Source organism: Eptatretus burgeri, chromosome 15, assembly GCF_056783735.1.
Source record: "Eptatretus burgeri isolate ZD-2024b chromosome 15, Ebu_testis_v1, whole genome shotgun sequence".
Lineage (NCBI taxonomy): Eukaryota > Metazoa > Chordata > Myxini > Myxiniformes > Myxinidae > Eptatretus > Eptatretus burgeri.
This window is the reverse complement of record NC_140975.1, coordinates 58660471-58684381: the sequence shown is the minus strand read 5'-3', so window position 1 is coordinate 58684381 and position 23911 is coordinate 58660471. Positions and strand designations below refer to the sequence as shown.

At 47.5% G+C, this 23911-nt stretch overlaps 1 protein-coding gene across 1 annotated transcript in view; it reads left to right on the top strand.

The window, feature by feature from the left end:
• The window catches only part of LOC147012277 (uncharacterized), a 126175-nt gene that overhangs the window by 85993 nt on the left and 16271 nt on the right, over nucleotides 1-23911 (top strand). Inside the window, exons 8-11 of the mRNA XM_085856376.1 lie at nucleotides 7187-7439; nucleotides 10167-10210; nucleotides 14946-15024; nucleotides 16756-16886. Coding sequence (XP_085712502.1) covers nucleotides 7187-7439; nucleotides 10167-10210; nucleotides 14946-15024; nucleotides 16756-16886 — 507 coding nt within the window. The remainder of the gene's footprint in view (nucleotides 1-7186; nucleotides 7440-10166; nucleotides 10211-14945; nucleotides 15025-16755; nucleotides 16887-23911) is intronic.

Genomic DNA, 23911 nt, shown 5'->3' with positions numbered 1-23911 from the left:
TTCGCCCACCGGACGGACAATTCTGTCGTGACCCTCCGGGAACTATCGCCCGGAGCCAGTCACGGGTGGGCCTTTCGACCTCACCATGATCGTGCCAATCGGCCACCCGCGTAGGATAGGGTTGTTCGCCAAACTCGACCTATCTAAGTACCCACGCGGATGGTAAACCGGGCGATCGTACCTCGCCGCAGGCTGACTCCGGACACGAACCGCCTAAGCGGTCCGTTCCATGCTATCGGGATAACCGAGGGGTGTTATCGTCGGCCTCGACGGTTCCGATTAATTATCGGGCATATTAAGCCCACTACAAACCCTTTACATGAAGCAGGATGGAGAGTCGAACGAAGGAAACGACGCAGCGAAACGGGGAACAATTCAACATAATGCACATTTATTACCCAGCCCACGAAAAGCACACAAATACAGTCAAACAGTTAGAATGCACATATATCAATTTAAAACGAAAACAACAATGCAAAGCTACGACCGAATACGCGAACACACGGCAACACTTATACAGTTTTACTTCACAGACGGCGCCGACACACATTCACTCAAAAGCGAAGGAAGGAAGCCACCCTCATAGGCAAGGGGGCAGACGGGCCTGTAGGCCAATATTTGCGCGGGACCTGCAGGAGCGGCCAGGTCCGCGAGACCGCGGGGGTCCTACCCGCGTCCTCGTGACGAGCCGCAAATGTGGCTGCCCGGCGGTGCCCCGACTTCGTGCTCCTTCGCGGGTTTCGTTGGCACCGCTTGGAGTGGGGTGGGAACTGGGCCCCCTTTTTGCACTATCTCAGCGCGGGGGAAAGGGGGAAATTGTTGATGCCCTGGGGGAGGAGAATGGCTGGCTGGCTTGGGTCCCGCGATGAGCGATCCCACCGCGACCTCGTCGTCGACCGCCATCTTCCTTGCCTCGGACCCGAGCTCTTTGGCCTCCTCCCACAATTATCCTCAGCCGACTGCAGAAACCACCTCGACGCCTTCGCCTCCCGACTCCACTCCGCTCTCCAACCCGACTTGACTGCCAAAACTCTCTGCCCCTCTGCCAAACTGACTCTGCTTTTCTGCCACAATTCGCCCTGCGCTCGGCGCTTTATAGGCCGGCAGGAGAACCCATATGCAAATTTCCGGATCAGGATGAGCTCGGGGGCGGAGCCACGCTCACCCATTGGACGGAGGAAAAGTGGGCGTGAACCTCCCCTGATCCTAGAATTTGCATATTTCGATTTCACACAGAAGCTCCTGGAGGCGGGGCCAAGCCGCTCCGCGCTTGCTGATTGGACGGATCAGAAGTGGGCGTGTAGCATTTCTGATCCGAATTTTTCCCTCGGAAAGGCCGCTATTTGCACTCGCGACTCGGTGCGTATCGCTTGAACGAGCCCAAGACAGCCCGACGCTCAGTGTTCACAGGTGATGTGGGAATGGCCATAGAAGGAGAGAGGTAAGGGTGGTGGAGGGTTTTTGGTGGTGGTTTGATGGTTATGGCGGTTGATTCAAAATAAAGATAGAACAGAAAAACGCCTCACTCAAAGCGTCGCAGCCCGAATGAATCACATAAATACCCTCTAAACAACGGGTTTGGGGCTAACTACACATGTACTTTGAGTTATCTCACCTACGGGACCTGAATAGTGGTTTGCGAATTTCCACAGCCGTAACAATACATATATATATATATATATATATATATATATATATATATATATATATATATATATATATATATATATATATATATATATATAGAAAAACATGTATATTTATATATTTATATATATATATGTATAGATATATATATATATATATATGTATAGATATATATATATATATATATATATATATATATATATATATATATATATATATATATATATATATATATATATATATATATATATATATATATATATATATATTGGGTGGTTGCTAGACTACCGTTATTCTCAGGTTTTCCGTCTGTCTGTATGTATGTAATGGACAGCTCTGGAGGTCAGAAGAGTCAACCGATTTTGATGAAACTTCACTGGTAGGTTCATACCAGGATCTAGTTGTATGCTTTTGAGCACCGTTGCTATAGACGCCACCATTGCCTCGCAACGGGACCTTGAAATTTTTGAAAAAATCCGAAAAATATTTTCATATATATTTTTTTAGAAAATCAAAAATCGGCTTCTGCGCTTTTATGCGCACTATAATCAACCTCTTTGTCAAAAAATTTCAGCCCGATCCGTCAAAATCTGTATGACTAGTATGCAATTGTATAGCGACCAACATCTCGCCTACCGGCTGGTATGTATATATGTACAGTATATGTATATATATATGTATGTATATACCGTATATTTATGTATATATATATGTATATATTGTTGCGGAAATGGCCCTTACTGTGTTATTAAATATAGGATTAGCCGAGATCCCCCATTAAATGCATGTTTAGCCCAGTTGTTCGGTAATTAGACGTTACATGTGTGTCAGGAGATGTAGGAGGCTGTTCATTGTTCGTACGGTGGTGGGGTACCGAGAGGTTCTTCTCCTTCCTTCCCCTCTCTGAATGAGTCCCCGCCCAGTGCTCTGAGAGGGAGTGGCCTCGAGAAACGAGCGCCGGGAAGGGAAGGTGGAACTGAGAGCACGGAGGTGGGGCGTGATTGGCTGTACAAGGGACGGCTGTGTCTGTTTGCGATCGGCTTTCGTGAGGGCGAGCCGAAAGAAAGGCAGGGAAGGGACTGCATGAGGTCTGTCTGCCATTGGCTGGGAGAGAAACTGCCTGAGCCTCGAGTCGAGCGATCAGCTTTGTGGAGAGTGGTTTTGGCCAGCTGTTCCTCCTCGGCCAGGGACCCAGCCTGCGGAGCCCAAAACCTCGATTTGGCCTTGTCTGGTGAACATGCCAGGCCTGGATTTGTATGCTGGACCTTGTGAAAAGCCAGCTGGAGCACACTGTGGATCTTTTGCTCTTGTGCCGTCGACCTCGCGGGGTCTGAACGCGCTGAGGCTGCGTGCGTGAGGGGTGCGACAAAAGGACGACGCCGCCATCTTGCCACGCGGCATGTTTGAGCCGGGTGCTCAAATCCGTTGACATCGGCTTATCACGAGATGCATTCGTGCCTTCGACACTTTTCCTCTCGTCCATGAAGCATCACCAAGTACTCTGTGTCTTGTCTGCATGCTGTCCGTGTCTTGTCTGCATGTTGTCTAAGGTTTATCTCGCTAGGGTTCCCTTCGGAACCCGTAATCCGTAGCTCCCTAGTTAAGAATGGGTTATAGATTAATTATAACATTGTCGTGAATGCTTTGCTTGTGTTGTGTTCCCCGATGTGTCCCCTATAAATCTGGCTGAGTTATACGAGATTTGCACCTTGAATTTATTTGTGCCGCGCCGAGGAACGATCCACTGGATTTGGATATAAAACCCAAGCGGGCGACAGACTGGCAGACTCCGCTCGGTCTCTGACCAATCCAGTCTATAGCTGGGGTCTATTCCCCCAGCTGGCAAGGCACAGGCGTATTTTGGTATCATGATCTGAGGTGTGTAACCCGAGAGCTGTGCCGAACCAGCCGGCGTTATAACCCCGGAGAGGGCGGTGCTGTTAAGTGACGCCGAATCTTCAACATTTGGCTATCAAGAGTCGGGTGCGAAACAAAGGAAAGCACTACGACTGAATAAAAGGCAATTATTTACAGCACAGTCACTTATACAGGTTTTACTTTTCGGACTGGCGCCACAAACACACATACAAAAGCCCGAAAAGAAAAGAAAAGAAGTGACTTCGCTCATGGACCGTCGAGTCCTCCTCTCCTACTACCGTCAGCGCGGTCGCGCCTGATTCCGGCCTCCCACGCGGCCGGCGAACCCTCTCCGGCACCCCTCGTCCGGAGGCGCAGGTCCATCATAGGCCGCACTGCGGCACCTCCCGTCCGCGTCTCCACCAACAGGTCGCGCCGGGCCACGAGCGTGGATACGAGAGAGGAGGAAGAGAGCGCTTTGGAGAGCGAGACCCAAGGAGAGAGACTGAGCCTTTTTGGAGAGAGAGCGAGAGAGATCGAGCCTTTTTGGAGAGCGAGAGCTGGTGCCTTTTTCGGAGAGAGCAACAGCCAACATGATCCACGATCAGAGAGAGAGACTCAGCCTCGCGTCCGTTTGCCTTTTTTAAGGCGGGGCTCCGCCTTCGCCGCGCGGGGCTCTGCCCCGTTCGTGGCTCCACCTCCCTTCGAGGCGTTTCAGAAGGCTCTCGAAGGGGGGCGTGCCCCCACTCTGACCGCCTCACGCCGGGCCTCCACCAATGGGGAGGGAGCTGCCCTGCCCCCTTCCCGTGCCAGCCTTGGCACCGCAGAGGGGTGCGCAAACCCGCGCACTAGCGCAGGTTTCTTTTTTGCCGTTGTCGTTGGTTGGTTTGAGGTTGTTGGATCCAAAATAACGATAGAGAAAGAAAAATGGCTAACTCAAAGCGTCGCAGCCTGGATGAATCGCACATTTCCCGTCTCAACAACAGGTGTGGACTAACTACGCATGAACTTCGCGTTATAACTGATCTGAGGACCCTTTATGGTGTATTGCGAATTTCCACAGCCGTAACAATATATATATATATATATATATATATATATATATATATATATATATATATCTTCTTCTTCTTTCGGCTGGTCCCGTTCGGGGTCGCCACAGCGGATCATCCGTATGATCCGCATAGTGATTTGGCACATGTTTTACGCCGGATTCCCTTCCTGACGCAACCCTGGTCGCCTCTTACGACCCAGGGATATGGTACACCTATTTTAACCAGGGTATACACCGGCCCAGTGCACTCGTACTCATTTCGCCGACCTCGGAAGGATGACAGGCTGAGTGAACCCCCTGGTGTATTAATTCAGTGGCTCAACGGGGATTGAACTCAGGACCTTTTGGATCCCAAGCCACTGCCCTAACCACTGCGCCAACACCAGGCTCATATATATATATATATATATATATATATATATATATATATATATATATATATATATATATATATATATATACATATATATATATATATATATATATATATATATATATATATATATATATATATATATATATATATATATACATACATACATACATACATACATACATACATACATACATACATACATACATACATACATACATACATACATACATACATATACATATATATATATATATATATATATATATATATATATATACATACATATATATCACAATATCTCAAAAAGTTGGGGATGGATTTGGAAATTTGGATTTGGATGAAACACACATTGGGTGTGTGACGAGGGCGAATTAATTCAATTTTGGTGAAGATCCGAATCCAGATCTGGATACGAGAATTATTTAATTTTTATCGTGATTCTTCACCATTGAGAGATCTGGCCAAAAACTAAATATAACATGATATTTCAAAAATATATTGGGCCCAATATGTTGTCATGGATCAGGCATTATGTGGCAGAGGTATGCGCTCTACCGAGTGCCCTTCCAGTTCCCCTCTGTGAACTCATTCTTTATGAGCTCGATCTCGCTACTTTATGATAAAAACGACCTTTATGATTGAGTGCCAACCGGAAAAACAAGCGACAAATTAAGGTGGTTCAGAAGGATGCAAAAACGATCAAATTCACTATTTTTGAAGAATGTGATAACATTAGCAAAATCTGCAATAAAATCACAGATGGGCTGTTTAGAGAAAGGAAATGAGTCGCAGCAACATGTTGGTGATTCTTACTGCCAACACCTGTCCATTTTTATTTTTTTTTCGATTTTTATGCCTCGCTGACGAAATTGCTGGTGGCATTATGTTTATGGGTTTGTATGTATGTATGTACGTACGTCCATCCGTCAATGCTAATTTTCTTTTTTCTCTCCAAACACTTATCCAATTGACACAATTTTCACCATAGGTGTTACTACTCATGTAGAATGTTTTAATGATAATTATGATGTCATAGATCATGTGGTGTGGCAGTCATGTTGGAAAAAAAACAAAAAACTTTGGACCTCTGTATCTCTGAAACCACTCCATGGAAAAAATTGAAACTTGGCACATGTAAAGTCCTCCCCATGGGAAAGTGTTTTTTTTTGTGATGTCACAGGTGGCTTCGTTATGATGTCATAATTGCATATATTGAACACTTTATTCAATCAGTATGAAAATTTTTGACGTCATCTTGGGCCAAAAAAAGTTGATGTCATCGGTCACATGGTTTGGCAGCCATATTGGATTTACCCAAAAACCTATAAAAATCATCTTCTCCAGAACAGCTGGACAGATCGAGGGGAAACTTCCCACAAATGTTCCCCAAGCCTGGGAGATACCTGAGTATTCATGAATAATTGATGTAACATGGTCTTGCAGCCATATTGGATTGAGCAAAAATCTTAAAAAAAAATTTATTTGGCTTGAACCGCTTCATCGATCGATGTGAAACTTTACAATTATGATCGAGTAGCATTTTATGTTTTAAATTTCAACCTGATCGGGCACATGGTCTGGCAGCCAGAATTATTTATTTTTTTGATCTGGTTTCTTATTTATTTTATTATTATTATTTTTTGAATAAGGCTCACTTGGCTGTGCCTGGATGGGTTTGAGGGTGGAGTAGTAGCAGCTGAAATGCGAATCCTATCCAGTTTCCTCCTGATGACTTCATCTTTGTTCTTTTTTTTCTTGGGTGGGTTCCTTCTGATGACTCTAATGTATGACTGTACCTATTTGGTCTTCCATTTGATTTGAACTGAATTTATTTTAATCTCATTCTAAATTCAATTGAATCATGAATAATAATTGTTTAAAACATCATGGGTAAGGGTCAGGTGTCTGATCAAAGTGCGGTTGCATCAAAGCGGGACGTCTTGGTACCCGGTCATCACTGCCAGCAGTTATAAGTGGCAGTTCTAATTATGACTCTTATTAATTATGTAACACACCAGTACACAAACCCCACACAAAATACACCACACCAAAGAAGTCCTAGCGAGGGTCTGTAATCTCTGATTGCTCTTTTTCTTCTTTTCTTTTCTTTTGCCATGATGTCAATTTAATATTCCTTCAAAGAACACTCAAGATAATGGGCAAATATAAATTTGAGAATGTTTTTGCTTTTGTTAATTTTGCATGTCATACTCTGCTGTGTGTTCATTCACCTGTTCCTTTGCTGTGTGCAGTTGTGGGAGGGGAAATTGTTACAGTCGATGGCACTGGAGAGGTTATGCAGTTCTGAGCGTGAACCGCATGCCTGCCCTCACAGCCATGCCAACCAACGGCAACAGCTGCAGCGCCAACAGCAGCAGCAGCAGCAGCAGCAGCAACAGCAATTGCAGCAACAGCAGCAGCAGCAGCAACAACAGCAACAACAGCAGCAACAGCAGCAGAAGCAACAACAGCAACAAGTCCAGGTTGTTGCAAACACTACTCAAGGTGAAGAATCCTGTTTTCCTGAATTGGTCACCACAATCTGCATGCTGCCACCTTTCTTTTTTTTTTTTAGGTAATCTCTATCATCTCAGTAGAGATGACCTAATAACCCCCAGTCTGTCTGCCCGTCCGTACGTCCGTACGTCCGTCCACAATCAAACTGAGTGGAGACAAATAACCAATAGTGGAATGGATAGAGGTCGATGAGATATGCACAACGATATAACTTTAAGGTCGTCCAATGTCGAGGTCAACGTCACGAGGCTGTCAAAGTTGCGAAAATCGTCGATTTCAAATCGTATCTCCTCCCTCATTTATCAAGAGAGATCAAATGTTATTAGTGATTCAGATACTACGGACTATTATCTAGAACAACACGAGCCATTTTTTTTGAAATTTGCTCTCGTTCCGATTTTATAGCCCTTAAAACTTCGCTCTGATTCCCCGTATGGGCCGTTCATAAAGTACGTACATACAAAAGTATTAAAAAATTAAGAACTGGAACTCTCCGAGACAAATATTACATTTGAAGCTTTTGTCAGATTTAACTAAAACAACGGAACACAAGTTTATATGCACACTTACTTTCATTTATGACATTAACATTGTTTTGAATGTCAATTTGTACTTTTATTTTCAAAATTGATGTGCTGTGATATTAAAAGAAAAAGGTAAATTACACCGCTCGGGACTGCATCGTCATGACTTACAAACATCGGTTCATAAGGAACTGCTGGCTTTGCAAGCGATTAGCGATATATGAGGGGGGTGGGTAGTCACTTGCCTGCATACAGAGGGGGGTGGGTGGTTTTGAAACCCGGAAGTAGAGCGTACGTACTTTATGAACTGCCCCTATTCCAGTCTGGCAAGAGTTACTTTCGACCTCTGGCAGAGATGACCGGCACTCCCTCTTGGGGGTATTCTTTATGTTCCATTTGAAAATATTCGTTATGGAGAATTGAACAATGAATGGTAAATAAATAATCTTCAATATACCCGCAACGCTCTCCACGTCGGGTCGTTCCGCACACAACGCTAACGCCACTCAATCCATCGCATCCTGAGACTGAATAACATCAAGGTGGTTGCAAGGGGATGATGTGGGGTTTGGATTGGGGAGTTTGGAGTGGGGGGCTTGGAGTGGGGGGTTTGTAGAGGGGGGGTTGGAGAGGGGGTGGGGTTTGGAGAGGGGGGGTTTGGAGTGGGGGGTTTGGAGTGGGTAGTTGGTTTTCATATCCTGTGCAGACAACCAGAATAGTTGAATGACTAATGATGCCACACAGGGAAGATGCCCAAACTAAAGTAGCTGGTGGGCCACTCTGTTTGATGCACCAGGTTATTGGGGGCTCTGACTTATGATCCACTTTTGCAATGGATCTTCATATTGGTGATTTTTATTTGAGTAATTTAAAAAAAAAAAAGCTCAACCAATTGAACTCTCCTCATTGTTCGTGTATACAATGCTCTTGTTTAAAGAGTAACTAAAATGCATTTAGCCCAATTAAATGTGCTATAAATATGGTTCGTAGTCCTCACTGACATTGGTCTTGTGGATCCAGTGTCAGTGAGTTCTCTTGTAAATATCTATCTATAATTCCAGCAATCTCTGTGTGTCTGTCTGTCTGTCTGTCTGTCTGTCTGTCTGTCTGTCTGTCTGTCTGTCTGTCTGTCTGTCTGTCTGTCTGTCTGCGACCGCAGTTTCTCGACGACCGCCGGTCCGATCTGATTGAAACTTGCCAGGAATATTGCCGGGGACCCGCGGATGTGCCTTTTTGAGGTTTGATATCGATCGGACGAGCGGTTCCCAAGTTACGGCCATTTATCTGTCGACCAATGACAGGACACGGTGATATGACGTCACGAATGACGTCACAATTAATGTTTATTTATTTATTTATTTTTGCACGATCGACGGTCCGATCTGATTGAAACTAGCCAAGAATATTGCCGGGGCCCCGCAGATGTGCTTTTCAAGGTTTGATATTAATCGGATAAGCGGTTCCCAAGTTATGGCCATTTATCTGTCGACCAATGACAGGACACGGTGCTATGACGTCACAAATTACTTCACAATTAATGTATTTATTTATTTATTTGTTATTATTTCTTTTGCACGATTGAAACTTGCCAGGAATATTGCTGGGGACCCGCGGATGTGCCTTTTCGAGGTTTGAGAGAGAGAGAGAGGCTGCACATACTGGCACTCACCTACGGGCCCGTACTAGTTTATTCAATTTATCTATTTACACTGGTTCCCGCTTTTATCTTTATTACCAACATTGGGATAAATGTAATTATTTCAGCTCTTCGGCCCTCACTGTGAGAGTAAGCCTGTCTCGGAGTGTGATTTGTCAGCCAATAAGGCATTTGTTTGAAGTTGGAGTCCTGCTCCCCTTCGTTGGTGTGCTGGGACAAACATTATGGGACCGAATTAACAGGATAAGAGGAAAGGGAGAAGGGGGAGGAAACTCTTATGTACCAGGCCAAAGGGGAGAGCAGTACGCCATTGAGCTATGGACAAAGGCCTCGTGGGTGTTCGGGGGTACTCCACTGCGGGCGCTCGGCGTGTTCCTGCGCAGACCCTGGACACTGTTGACGCTATTAACAGTAGCTGTATTCATTATTTGTGCATGAATCGACGATTAGCATCTCCTCTCTGCTTTTCACTGATCATCAAAACCAACAATTGCTTGCACAACTTGAAGTGTGTGTGCGCGTGTGCATGTGCAGGAGTGACAACAGATGCAAGAGCCATCCAGAATTCAGCAGGCATAGTACGTACTCCTTCATGAATGTGCCTTTTTGATTGTGTGATGCAATAAAACCTGTGTTATGTGGCCTAAACTCGCAACTTGGTCGACATTTGTTGCGGAATTTTACAATCTTGAATTGTCTTGTGCTTTTGTTTGTTTCACTTTTTGTGTGAGAAAATAGAGGAGCTGTACAAAACTGGTCACACTATTCTCTCTTTTGTTTGTAACTGCCCTCCTTACTCGTATAACTTACGTGTGGTTGAACTTGAATCTCATGGGTGTTTAATGGTGCTTTCGTCACGGTTCTATGAATGCTTTTCTTTAACGTCCATATGATGGATGGTGCGCACACATTGATGGATCTCTCCGTATGCCGGGTAACAGTTTATATCTGGGTCGAGATTCAAACTCGTACGAGATTAGATGACTCAAAGGCGAGCGCACATATCTCCGAGACACTCCCTGTCAACCAATTCAACGAGTGGAGATGAATTAGATGAGTTGTCCGACTTTTGACCCAGATACTGATAAAAAAAAAAAATCAAACTGGGGAGGGGGCTGTGGGTGTAAGTCCTGGTGTTATTTTTGGTTCACGAGTCAGTAAGTGACCACTATATTCATTATGGGTGTGTGTCTGTCTGTCTGTCTGTCTGTCTGTCTGTCTGTCTGTCCCGAGCATAGCTCGGTGGGTTTTTATCTGATCTTGATAAAATTAGTGTGCGAAGTTTATATCATGATCTAGTTGTGTTTTCCGGAGAATGGGCATGCTGCGCCCATTATGGGCGGAGACACACCCAAAAAACATGTGTTTTTAGAGGATAGCCGGTTTCAAGTTACATCTTCTCCGAGGGGGTTTGTCGAATCTGGCAGGGGTTTTGGTATTTGGTTAGCCCAATGGCACCTGCATAGCCCCACAGAGCTCGATTTTTCATTTTCGTCCCAAGGTCAAGGTCACAAGGTCACGAACTTAGAAAATGTCAAAAAAATCAATAAATTGGCCATCGAGCTCCTAGGGTTTTCAACTGTTTCGAATGAAAGTTGGTATGCAAGTCGTGCTCTTCGAGTACTACAACTTTCATCATTTATGTTTTTCCCGATTCCCGCCAGTTTGCCCGTGGCGTCCCCTTGAAGGTCAAAAAATAAAAAAGGCGAACCGTGTACATTGCTCGTGAACCACCACCGTCTCCAGACTTGTAACTTTTATTTTCATACCATTTACCATTGGTGGGTTAACGCTGTTGATGCAAAATTCTGCAAATAATAAAGTTTGTGATTTTAGTATAACCGAGTGGAAATGTAAACAAGTAAATGCATTACAAACCTCACGGAATATATATCTTCCAATCTACATGTTTTCAAACTTAAATCAAGTAAAATGTTTGTTTTTTGAAATCTTTTTAACTCTTGCCTGGGTAAGTCTGTTGATGTGACATCATGCCTTTTTTTCATTTCATAGTGAAATGCATGTATGATAAGGAGCGTTAAAGTGGTGCCCGGAACCATCGTACACTCTCCTTGTCAGGATTGCTGGTCTTTCTTTCTGTCTCACTCAAACCATAGCTACCCGGGCAAGCTTTAATCTCTCTTTCTTGCAAACAAACATCATATACTTTTCTTACTTACTCATTTTCACTCCTCACTTTACGTTCTCTCTTTTATTTTTATTTATTTAAGGCCTGGCCTCGATGAGGACCATTTAGTCCGTGGCTGGAGCCTTCAATATTTAAAGAAAAAAAGAAAAAAAAGTGCAATATCACGATTTCTCCAACCAGTTTGATGTGAAAACGCTCCACAACTTTTAACGGTCAAGGTCCTTTCCAGCTATCTTTAGAAGTACCACTGACAGGGAGGGGATTAATGGATTGGGCAGTGCTCAGGCAAACGTGACACATCGGGGAAGGGAGGGGGAGAGAGCATAGGGAGAAGGGAGAGAGAGACAGAGATAGAGACAAGACTATGAGGGAAAGGGAGAGAGAGAGAGAGACAGAGACAGAGACAAGACGTATGAGGGAAAGGGAGAGAGAGACAGAGACAGAGACAAGACGTATGAGGGAAAGGGAGAGAGAGACATGGGGGAAATGGAGAGAGAGAGACAGAGACAGAGACAGAGACAGAGACAGAGACAGAGACAGAGACAGACAAAGGGGGAAAGGGAGGAGAGATAGAGCAAACCCAATTAAAATTGTGCCATTGAAGCCGATTTCTTGAAGAAATTGTGCCAAACAATGTTTGAAAGCTTTATTTATTTTTAAACATATTCTTACAATATCAGATGTGGAGTAGAACACCTGCCTATTTAATGTAAATGAGGATTTTTTTCCCAACAATAAAACTTCATTTTCTCATCAGGGACTAATTATGGCTTAACGAGCACTATATTGCACTGACCCATTCATATTTTACCTTCCATAACGCTAGATCAGGTCAGCAGATTATTTTGCCCAAATTTACTTTACTTTCCACTTTCAGCCGAATATGAAAGAATTTTTTTTCCAGTAGATGGGCAGCGATCCAAATGACCCTATTCCTAAGCACACCTTATTTTTTTCCAGGTTATTGTGATTTATCCCCCTCTCCCTCCCTTCTTTTTGTTTGTTATTGTCGGTTGGTTTGTTCCTTTTCTGTTTCATCCCAGTCATCCCCTTTCTCCTCTTGCTGTGTTTCATTCAGCTTGTTCACCTCCCTGTGTCCCTCTCCCCCACGAGCCTCGATCATGTATACAAAAAAAAGGTTGGAGCCAAAATTAATAGAAGCAGGACTTTAAAAAAAAACAAGCTGGACAATGACAGATCCAGACGGTGTAGTTAGAGAGGGGTGGGGTGAGTCAAGTTAGGACAGAAGCAAAGCAGGGTATTTTTCAGGCATGGTTGTTAATGCATGGAGTAGTTCTTTTGTTTATTTATTTTTATACAATAGCAAGGCTCATGGAAGAGTAAGGTTAAATTGACAGTGGGGTAGCCAGACACCAATTGAGCACAACCAGCAATCCAAGGGAAAAAAAACAAGGAAGAGAAAGAGAGAGAGAGAGAGAGAGATAGAGAAAGGTTAATTGAGTTGATAAAGATCAATGGTAAGGATGGGGGATTACAAAAGGTGGAGGGACACTGCCTGCTTGAAGCCCCGGAGGGAAGAGCAAGACAGAACAGTCTTTGGAAGGCAGTTCCACAAACATGAGAAGCAAAGAGTAAAATAGTTGAGGTGTGCAGTCGGCCTGGATTTTGGGAGTTTAACCAGGAGGGTGCAACTGGAAGAAGAACAAGTGCATCCCAGAGTAGACAGGAAGGGTTGGAGGACTGAGAGGAGAGGGATAAATATTGGAGAATGGAATAGTCGTAGAAAACAGACCACCGACCTGCCTGGCAACAAACCTTGTGCTTCAGCCTCATCAAGGGACATTCCAATAAGTTTTTTGAGCGCTTTGCATTCCACAGGATCCAGGAGAGACGGATGTGATTCTGGAGTGCGAATTCATGGAGAAGAGCAGTACTCCATTGAGCTACAGACAAAATCCTAGCTTTTATAGATTGTGAGTAGCCCTGATTTTCCAAGGAAAGTCTTCGATTGACAGAGGATGCCCTTTGGAGGACAGCATTACTATGTGCTCATCTCATGAAAGGTATTGGCTCATGATGAGGCTGAGAAGTTGAAGAGATGAAACTTCTTCCAGTGGATGACCAATTAACTAGATGTGTGTGTTGTTTTGATGACCATTCTGAAGTGATAGGGTGAGACTGGCATTTTCCAGATTTGAAAGTCATGTTCCTTTTATCAGAGCAGATTGTATTAATTTTCAGATCAGCAAAGAGCCATGCAGCTGCAGTCTGCCAAGCATTAGGGATTGGGTACTGTACGACACAATCTGGAGTCGTCTGCAAAAAGGAAGATGGGGTTTGCCTTCATTAATATCGGTGAGGAGTGAGATTGGGCCCAAAACACTGCCTTGAGGAACTCCAGCCTCTCCTGGGAGATGGAAGGAGAAGTGCAAGCGACAGATACACACACACACGGACGGTGTTCCATTTATGGCAACACGTTAAACTGTGTGAGTGGAGGAAGTCAGAAATTTCGGAATGAAGGCAGCCTTTTATGCCACAAGCAGAGAGCTTGGCAAACAAAGCAGGATGCAAAACCGTAATGTGTTTAAACTGAATTTGGATAAGTATTCGGAAGCAATGGGTGCAGGGATATTATTGGCGGGAATGCTACGTCATTTGTGATTGAATTGTAATGTCTAAGTTGGAGATGTCCAATTGTTTTGCACTTGTATTGTGTCAAGTGGGGATGTATCGTTAATTTTTTGTGTAGTTAGGTGAAAAGAAATGAGGGTGCAGTGATGATAGTGTTGCGTCTTTGAGTTGTCGGGCATGTGGAGGTGACCCCGGCTCGATGGGCCGAATGGCCTCCTCCTGTGTCTGGTTTTCCTTGCATGATTGATACGCAGCTTTATTATGGCCACGTGTACTTGGGGTTGCATCATAAATGTGTACCCAGGTTTGTCACCAAATAATTTTCGTTCTTTGGGAACTCCAAACACTTGTTTTGGGTTTTTTTGACTTTTAAGGACCGTCATGGCTCGGTACGAGACCTGAAGTTAGTATTACCCTGTGAACCCTACAATTTTCCTCTTCTCCTGAATCCCCATGTGGTTTTCCTCTTGTGGTTTCTTCGAGCAATGTGTACTTAGGCAATGAAATTCTGAAATGGTAATATCATTTAAAATAATCTTGTGTTTTTCCATCATCTTTTTGCCCGGCAGACCCATTCTGCAACAGTTGCCACCATGGCATTGCCACCCAATGTTCTTTCCCCCATCCAAGTTGCAACAATCCCACCAGGTATTTCTTCACCAAACTTGTGTGGCGGGGTGCCGGTATGATGGGATGCTGTTGCCTTTGTGGCGGGTTTTTTTGTATATATAGTTGAGACTCACGCAAGAGCTCGTACGCTGAATGGATCAGGACGCAACAGACTAAAACAGGATGCAAAACATGCGTGCATGGAGAAGGAAACTCCAAGGAGGGAAAACTGGGAAATTAGGAGCGATTTGGGTGGGGTTATCGAGGGTATAAAACATCATGTTTTTGGATTGGGGATGATGTGGAATGGTGATTGGCTGTTTTGAAGGCATGGAGTTGCAGAATGAGATTGAAGAGGATGTGGAGATTGATTACACAGGTGGGAAAAAGAGGAGTGAATAAGTGGACGTGAGCACTGATCTTGGATATAGGTAGTTTTACCAGAAGAGGGTTGATGGTAGACCATGTGAGCCCTGCAGAAACCTGTGGGGGAGGGGAGGGAGTGGGGGTGACAAGGCACAGAAATAGCAGAGGGTACACGACCAGGAAGGAGTCTGTAGAAGACAGAGAGACGACAGACCTGTCCGTGATGGCAAAGTGATAAGCCCATTGACTCGACTTCATCGCTGGAGATTCCAATGATCTTGAAGGCCTTGGTTTCCATGACATCAATATGTGAGGCAGGGGAAGTAGCTCAGAGGGGAGAGCAGTACTCCATTGCAGATGATGGCCTTGTAGGTGGATCGGAGTTCAGGTGTGCCAAGGAAGGACTTCGCATGATGAAAGATGCTTAGTCGGTAGCTGACTTTCAAGACCAACTTTGAAATGTGGTTTATCCAAGAAAGATCACGGCTGATAGTGAGACCCAGGAGTTTGAATGACAGAACCTCCTCAAGAGAATTGTTGAGAAAGTAGATGGGGGGTGGGTGGGGGGGGTTGCCAAACTGTCCTTTTCAGAGAAAGAGACAGTGAGAGTGTGAGAATTGTCAGGATTGAAAGACCTATTCCAAGTGTTTGACCATGTTGTGATTATTTTTTCTTTTTTTTGAAAGTTTGAAGAGGGGGAAGAGGCTGCAGCCTACCTGTCTGAAGGATGAAGGATGAGGGATGTCATGGCACAGGGTGGAGTCATCAGCAAAGAGATAAAGAAGATTTTCCAGAGTCAGAGAGATCATCGATGAAGATCAGGAATAGGACTGGGCCCAGAACACTGCCTCGGGGTATTCCAACCTTGACAGGGAGACTAGATGAAAGGGTTCCCTTTGAGTGCCACACGTTGGCTACGAAAGTAGAGGAAGTCAGTAATCTAAGAGTGGAGTTGGCCTTGGATGCCATAGACAGACAGTTTGGCGAGCAAGGCAGGATGTCAGACTGTATCAAAAGCACCAGATATATCTATTCTAAAGAGATTGCCCTGAACTCATGTCTGACTGATTGAGGACCTCCATCTGTTGTTGAGTTGTCGCATGTTTTTTTTGTGTCCGTGTTTGTCTGGGTGTCTCGGTGTGTGTTGTCATGTATTATATTTGGTGTCAGTGTGTTGTCTTCAATGTCTTTCTCTGTCGGTGTGTTGTGTGTATCGAAGCTCATAGTTTTTATTTTCGGCAAAATAAAGTGTGGCGGTTGATGAGCCACTTTTGGGTAGTTCCATTCTCCTTATGGCTCGGAAAACAGGTATCGAATGAATGAAAATGGGGACAAGAATGAAATGTCTTCTTGTGAAAACCAAAACATTAAGAATCAGTGCAAGTGGTTTATTTCCGTTTTCAGGTGTACTCAGTGCGTATCCCATCAACATGCCCGTGGCAGTGACACAGTCTGGCCAACAGATACTTCATGTTCCACGACAACAAATGCCACAACTTCAGATGCAGCTACAGCACATGCCTACTCTCCCCCAGGTAGATTTTCCTCCATCTTTATTGACCCCCTTCCTCCCGTCCCCGTCCCACCACCCTTGCAATCTCCACTTCATTGACATCTCTTTGATAGTGTTACGAATTTCGGTCCGCCGGCGTGCGATCGGCCACGTAACTCAAATCGCGACCGCGTCGCCCACCGGAACGGACAATTCAGTCGTGACCCTCCTTGGAACTACCACCAGGAGCCAGTCACGGGTGGGCCTTTCGACCTCACCATGATCATGCCAATCGGCCACCCGCGTAGGATAGGGTTGTTCGCCAAACTTGACCGACCTAAGTACCTGCGCGGGTAGTTAACCGGGCGATCGTACCTCGCCGCTGGCCGGCCTAGGACACGAACCGCTTAAGAGGTCCGTTCCGTGCTTCAGTGATAACCGAGCGGTGTTATTGCCGGCCCCGACGGCGTGATTATTTACCGGGTGCTTACACCCCTCCTACCAATTCCTTCCGTGATGCAAGACGGAACTTTCAAACAAGGGAAAGGATGCAACGAAACGGGGAACAGTTCAACAAGCACATTTATTGCACACTCAGACAAGCATGTATTTTACAGCCATACAGCCATAAGTAATTCAGGCACGTATGTACAGTCAAGCAAGCAAATGAAGAACTACAACCGAATAAAGTCTTTATTCCACACACACACTTGGACAATTCTACTTATAAGATGGTGCCACCACATGCATTTAAACAAACGCAAAGGAAAAAGCCACCCTCAAAAGCAAGGGTGGCAGACAGGTTCGTGGACCAAATGTGTGTGGAACCTGGATGAGCGGCCAGGTCCACTAGACCGAAGGGTCTTACCCGCGCCCTCGTGGCGCGATGGCGGGCAAGCCGCGATGTCAGCGTAGCTGCGCCTGGCTTTGTGCCCCTGGCGTGGCCGGCAAGCTCTCTCCAGCGCTCCCCGTCTGCCTTTCCCGTCGGCTTCGAGCTCCGTCTCCCGACTCTACCCCACCGACACCGCCGCACCGACACTGCCACCGTCTGCCGACACTGCACTCGACTTGAGTGCTGACACTGCACTCGACTTGACTGCCCCGTCTCCCGACTCTCCAGACTGCCGACACCGACACACTGCACTGCCGATCTTGCACTCGACTTGACTGGCCCGTCGACACTGCTTGACTTCCACTCCACCGACTCCAGACTTGACTGCCACTTGACTGCCGCGAGCTGCGCCGTGTTTGCGCTTATATAGGCCGGGGGAGGGGCGTATATGCAAATTTGTGGATCACAGCGGGTTCGGAGGCGGGGCTCCACCACCTGATGCTCAGTCATTGGATGGATGAAAAGTGGGCGTGAATTATTCCTGATCCGCTTTTCGAGGCGAAAGGAACCCATTCACAACCCATGGCACGACGTTCGGTAGAAAGGCGAAGGTGGTGGGAGTTTGCTGTGGTGGTTTGGGAAGAGTGTTGGTGGTGGCGATTTGGTTGCTGGCGGGCGTCGTTTGAGAATGGTGGTGAAGCGATGTTTGCGGGGTGGAGTTGTGGGGGTAAAGAGGCGAAGGTGGTGGTGTTTGAGTTGTAGTTGTTTGGGAATGATGTTGGTGGTGGCAATTTTGTTGTTGGGGGATGATTGGTCCAAAATAATGACAGAGAAAAGAAAAACGGCGATCTCAAAGGATCGCAGCCCAGTGAACACGGAAATGCCCTCTAAACAACGGTGGGGAAATCTAACTACACATATACTTATCGTCATAACTGATCTAAGGACCCTTTATGGTGTATTGCGAATTTCCACAGCTGCAACACTACCCCCTCCCCTTTTTACAGACTCGTCCCAAGTCGCCGAATTTTCGTGTGCGATCATGTGTAAGTTCTCCCCTAGTACGTTTTACCTTTGGATCCCTGAGTGCGACATTCAGTGTATTCGTGTCCCTAAAATAAATAACCTACGGGCTGAGTAGCTAACTAAACAAACCCACTCATACGGACGACTTAAATAAAATGCCGGCGCTATGACATACATGCCGGGAGCGCACTCATATACAATACACAACTGAACAACTTAACCTTATAATTGACACTATTCCATGGCCCCGGATCGATGGACTCTGCAAAGACAAAAAGTTAGCAGGGAGCCAGGCTGCTCGCACGCAGTCTCTGACTCATGCAATGCAGGTGACAGGGAACGTTGTCGGCTGCTCACGCGCAGTCCAGGACCTCCCCCTTTTAAAATGAACGCAGCGAACACAACGGCGCATGAGCTGCGCAACGCAGTCTCCGTGTTGGCTCAAGCAGCACACGCCATGAACGATGCATGGGCCGCTGGTGCAGTCCCGCATTGCAGCTGCCATCAGGGCAGTCCCTGCAAATTTGCGCGGTGATCCTGGCGCACATGGTAATGAACAAAAAGGGGGGGGGGATGCAAAATAGGATGGGGCTGGTGGACATGGGCAGTAGGCATGGATGGCAAAGGTGGGCAGGCAAGGCATGACAAAACAGGGCTGCTGTAGCAAACACAGCCAGCAGATGAAATGGCCGGCACAGGCCTTGTAGCAAACACAGCCAGCAGATGAAATGGCCGGCACAGGCCTTGTAGCAAACACAGACGATCCGACCGGCACAGGCCTTGCAGCAAACAGCCAGCGGATGAAGTGGCTGGCACCTTGCCTTGAGATGGAGGCTGGCGGAGGGAGTGCGGTGGTGCTGGCCACTCGGAAGGCGGGCTCAGACCTACCTGAGTGTCTCCCTCCCAACATATCGCCTTTGCCTGTCTTTGTCCATACCCGCCCCCTTTATTTGTCAAAACCCAATTTAGCCCCAACTTTTTTTTTTTTTAACTTCCCCCTGTAGAACTCGTCTCCTAATCCCCTTTATTGTCCTTGTTCGGCTAACCTATCCTGTCCTAGCCTACTCCCAACCCCTACGTTCCCTTCCTGGAGGGGAATAAGGGCGAGCTAGCGTCCTGTGTCGAGGTCCAACTCAAGCCTCAGGATGGCCTCCTCAGATCTCAGCGATCTTAACCCAAAGTGGGTCCAGCGGCCCACAACGAGAGCGAAGGGATGGATGGTGCGGAGGGGTACACTTCCTATCTACCCTATCCATTTAACTTTTTGAACTACCCCGGGGCTTTCAACAAGCACCTCTCGCTTAAACTATTGGTTCTAACAACCCAGATTCCCGTCGCCTGTGTTGGTTTCCTCCCAAATTCCGGGCCATGCCCTCGAGTTTTCCGCCCGTGCCCTCACACGGTTTCGTGGCTGGGACGCGTGGCTCCCTTGGCAGGCACTATCCTCTGCCGATTCTCTAACAATGGCACCCAGGGCACCACACTGCCTCCAAGCCTACCAGCTCCCTAAACTGGGGAGTGCCCTCCCTGGCAACTCCCCCTCAATGCTCACGTTGCAGGCTGGCGCCCCAGGCCCCTTTCCGAGGGTCACCCGTGCCCACGCACTGCGCACGCGGCCTATGGCGCCCCGGGCCCCGCATCAGTGGGTCACCCATGCCCACTGCACCATCCTGGCCCCCCATGGGCCCTTGTCCCACCGCGGCCGACTAGCCCAGTGCCCGGCGTACCCACTCAGCGATACTCACCGTTCATAGCCACGCTCCCAGCCCGTCAACAGGGCTCCTGCACCCCTCCAAGCGGGTATTGAGCCTACTTTCCCACCAACAACAAAACGACCTCCATTTTATAAATTTGACTAACCCCCTAACTCACATTACACTGACCCCAGGGTCCCTTGGGTGGGAATCACTCCTCCCCCCCAATCACTCATCGCACCATGCATTCCCCATTCCCTCCATTCACACAGACCCGCTGGCCTCACTCACTCAACAAGTACATTTTCCACTCTTCAACTCCTCATACATCGCTGATTTCTGCCATCCTGCTCACTACATCCCCTAACTACCTCGTACTCCCACGTCGGCCCTTAAACTACAGCATGTTCCATTTAACCTACGTAGCTAAGCTACGTCCCCTTTACACATCCACAGTCTGTCACTGTCCCAGAATCCTCAAATCATTTTCCCAACCTAAATCTCAACTACAATCCCTCTACCTAATCTATTCCACAGACTCCATGAGGACTTAAACCTGCCCCATGAAGTCGGTCTATCACTAACCCATCCCCCTAACTCGTTCCATCCTGTGCCCAGGCAGGGGGGGGGGTTTCTCACCTCCTGCCTGGGAATCCTGTTCACCCGAAGCGAGGCTTGCTTTGCTCAACCACATTTATTTTTTATTGCGCAGCACCAGCGTGGCAACTCACAACCTGCGCACCTTGCCCATGACGTCATGGTAGCTGTTCGCGTACCTCGTCCCTCTTGGACGGTACCATCCGGCAGGGATACCCCTCCTGCCGGATTCCAACCATACGTGCAGCTATGACGTCACCCTGTGCATTACAAAGCAAACCTCGCGTTTCGAGGGGTTCCCCACGCGAAAGCATGTGCTCTGCCCGTCGGAGCTTCACACACGCTCGCGTGGAGAACCTGTCCATTCCGAATCCGTTATCCTGCCAAGCTTTTGTCCGTCCGTGGGATCGGCAACATCCACTGCTGGCGTTTACGGACCGGGTTTCACTCCCGCAAGCGCGCACGTGGCGGCCTCTTGCGCTGCACGGCACGAACCGCGCACGCGCCGCCGTGCAAACCCGGCGCGTTTCCCAATACAGCTACGGCCGCTACTCGGCCTTTGTCCATCTGTCGCCGTCGTCGTCTGCATTCGACACGCGCACTCCGCGTGTCACGAGACTCGCACACCGCGCCATTACACTCACACCGGGAGACGCGGCTGCATGTTCGCGCATGCCCACCGTCATCTCCCTTACACACAGTGACCTCACACACGCTGTCCCTCTCACACACCGTGCTTCTTTCACACACGGCTCGCTGGGAAGCATGCACTCCGGCACACTCGTGACCACACTGCTCACACCTTTCACCACACACACCGGGACAATCACACTCGGGAATTGAGTCACCTCTCGGGGTTCCAGGGCCTCTATACCCCCCAAGCTCCTCGTGCACCCGTCCGCAGCACTCGCCCCCTCAACTCCGCTTGGCACGACCGAACCCACCTGGTCGTAAACTGCCTCAAGGGGGCATACTCCCTCCCCGCGTTCCTGGAGGAGGCCACCCAGCTGCCTGCACCGGGTCCCCACACGTTCTGCCATCTCGCCCCCATTGTCCTCCACTACCTCCGTGCTTGTGTGTGTGTTCTGTTCTTTTAACCCCATCTTTATCATGCAGTCTCTCCCCTACTTTTTCTATCTCCCGAGTCTCTATACATTTTATTTCTGTTGCCTCTTTGTGTCTATTTAATTCAGTCTCGACTCGGTCTATCTCCCGTGTCTCTGCTATTTATTTTATTCTTTCCGTCGTCGCCTCGTGTCTCGTCTCGCACGTTTCGGTCACTCCCTTTAGTTTTTCCCTCTGTGTCACCGTCACTGTTGCTTTCTCTGTCACTACCCTCACCCAACACGTCTCCCGAATTATTTTGTCCGTTCCCGCCTCCCTTGTGGGCCTGACAGCCGTTGCACTCCCCTCAGCTCGTTCGCTCCAGCACGTGACGCCGCCATTATGCCCGCCTGCAGGCATCGCCACACGCACTGCATCTCACCCCGCAGTGTTTGCGTCATGCCATTTATTTCGTTTTTCATCTGCTGTATATTAGCGTTCATGTTATTATTCATTCTGCACACATTTGTTTTTATTTCATTCGTGTTTGTATCCATTTTGCTGTTTCTTCCTTGCATATCCCCACTGATTCCTGCCATGATGGCGAATAGCTTGGCCATGTCGGGTGCACTCGGCTGGGCCGATTCGGCCAGGATTGGGGGGCTTTAGCGGAGAGGGGGAGGGGAGGTGTCATACACCGCGGCCGCGCCCATTTCGGGTTCTGTGTTTGGTTGGGGGAGAAATTGTTCCTGCATCACAAACATTTCCTGCTCGGGGTTTCCATCCTGGACCATGGATTCTACATTACTACACATATTCATTTCTACCCCCGGCACCCGCTCACCTTGAGACTCCATCTTATTTCTCGGAAGGGATTAATTTAGCTTTGCTCGTAATTTGGGTGAACGGGGGGGGGGGGGGGTTGCTTCGCACAATCGCGACCGCGTCGCCCACCGGAACGGAAGATTCAGTCGTGACCCTCCTTGGAACTACCGCCACGAGCGAGTCATGGGTGGGTCTTTCAACCCAACCACAATCGTGTCAATCGGCCACCTGCGCAGGATAGGGTTGTTCGCCAAACTCGACCTACCTAATTACATGCGCGGGTAGTTAACCGGGTGATCGTACCTCGCCGCTGGCCGGCCTAGGACACGAACCGCTTAAGCGGTCCGTTCCGTGCTTCAGCGATAACCGAATTGTGTTATCGCCGGCCCCGACGAACGTGATTATTTACCGGGTGCTTACAGCCCTGCTACCAATTCCTTCCGTGATGCTAGATGGAACTTTCAAACAAGGGAAAGGATGCAACGAAATGGGGAACAGTTCAACAAGCACATTTATTGCACACTCAGACAAGCACGTATTTTACAGCCATACAGTAATTCAGGCATGTATGTACAGTCAAGCAAGCAAATGAAGAGCATCAACCGAATAAAGTCTTTATTCCACACGCACACTTAGACAATTCTACTTATAAGACGGCGCCACCACATGCATTTACACAAACACAAAGGAAAAAGCCACCCTCAAAGGCAAGGGTGGCAGACAGGTTCGTGGACCAAATGTGTGTGGAACCTGGATGAGTGGCCAGGTCCACGAGACCGAAGGGTCTTACCCACACCCTCGTGGTGCGATGGTGGGCAAGCCGCGATGTCAGCGTAGCTGCGCCTGGCTTCGTGCCCCTGGCGTGGCCGGCGAGCTCTCTCCGGCGCTCCCCGTCTGCCTTTCCCATCGGCTTCGAGCTCCGTCTCCCGACTCTGCCACACCGACACTGCACTCGACTTGACTGCCCCGTCTCCCAACTCTCCAGACTGCTGACACCAACACACTGCACTGCCGACCCTGCACTCGACTTGACTGCCCCGCCGACACTGC